The sequence below is a fragment of the Trichinella spiralis genome, assembly GCF_000181795.1.
Source record: "Trichinella spiralis strain ISS 195 chromosome Unknown Scfld5701, whole genome shotgun sequence".
Taxonomy (NCBI): domain Eukaryota; kingdom Metazoa; phylum Nematoda; class Enoplea; order Trichinellida; family Trichinellidae; genus Trichinella; species Trichinella spiralis.
In genome coordinates this window covers 1-845 of record NW_003532640.1, presented here as the reverse complement: position 1 = coordinate 845, position 845 = coordinate 1, and the positions used below count along the sequence as shown (strand labels likewise).

At 45.3% G+C, this 845-nt stretch overlaps 1 protein-coding gene across 1 annotated transcript; it reads left to right on the top strand.

Moving 5' to 3' along the window:
• Window positions 1–16: 16 nt before the first annotated feature.
• Tsp_14651 (conserved hypothetical protein) lies at window positions 17–813 on the top strand (the record flags this gene model as incomplete). Its single annotated transcript, XM_003366624.1, has 3 exons — window positions 17–354; window positions 442–665; window positions 748–813. Coding segments are annotated over 3 exons (628 nt in total), but the record flags the coding sequence as incomplete, so codon positions are not given.
• Window positions 814–845: the final 32 nt, after the last annotated feature.

The window sequence follows — 845 nt, the reverse complement described above, 5'->3', positions numbered from 1 at the left end:
GACGATGTACTTCCAGTGGCACGCTGCGCCGGACCGTTTCCATCAGTCGAACCGTTTCGCGCACCAGTGCCCCACCCTCTGAATTGGTACCTAATGATTCATCCGACCGTCGACCAGATTTACCAGAACGTTCGATTCCGCCAAGGAACAATACCGGCTCAGAGCAACAACAGCCGCAGCCACAGCAGCAGCAACAACAACAGCAGCAGCAGCAACAGCAGAATGGCAGGAATAGAATGTCGTTGGATTCGATCATCAACAGTTTCATATCGCACGTCACCCCTCAAGTGTCCGACCAAACGCTCAGCACAATATTTCCATTGCTCGGCGACGAGGATTCATCTCCGCAGCGTAGTAAGTTGTTGTCTATACCGATACAAAAGCCAGTGTTGTTTGGCATTTTGGTCGTTTTATATTCTTCTTCATCTGTTTTTTTTGCAGTTGTGAACAGTTTGTACCGCCTGTTGGCGAACAGTCTTGTCGCCGGCGACGTGGTCGACATTTTGCAAGGCAATTACGAAACGTTGGATCGTTTCCGCAGCATCATGCGCCGCTATTTTATCGAAAATTTGTTGAACGGAAACGAGCGACCATCTCAGGAGGATATGCGCCAAGCTGCGCATCGTGCCGCTGAAAGTGAAATACCCTATTGTCGGCGTTTGGCTGTAAGTTGCAATTCCAGATATATATATATATATATATATATATATATATATTGCTTTGATTTATTGTTGATTATAATTTTAGGAATTGTTGCCTGAACAAAACGAAATTGACCTTTTGAGCAGTTTGATCAGCTGTGAAGAGGATACTGTTTATCGTTTGTTGCTTTTGTGTTTTGGAAG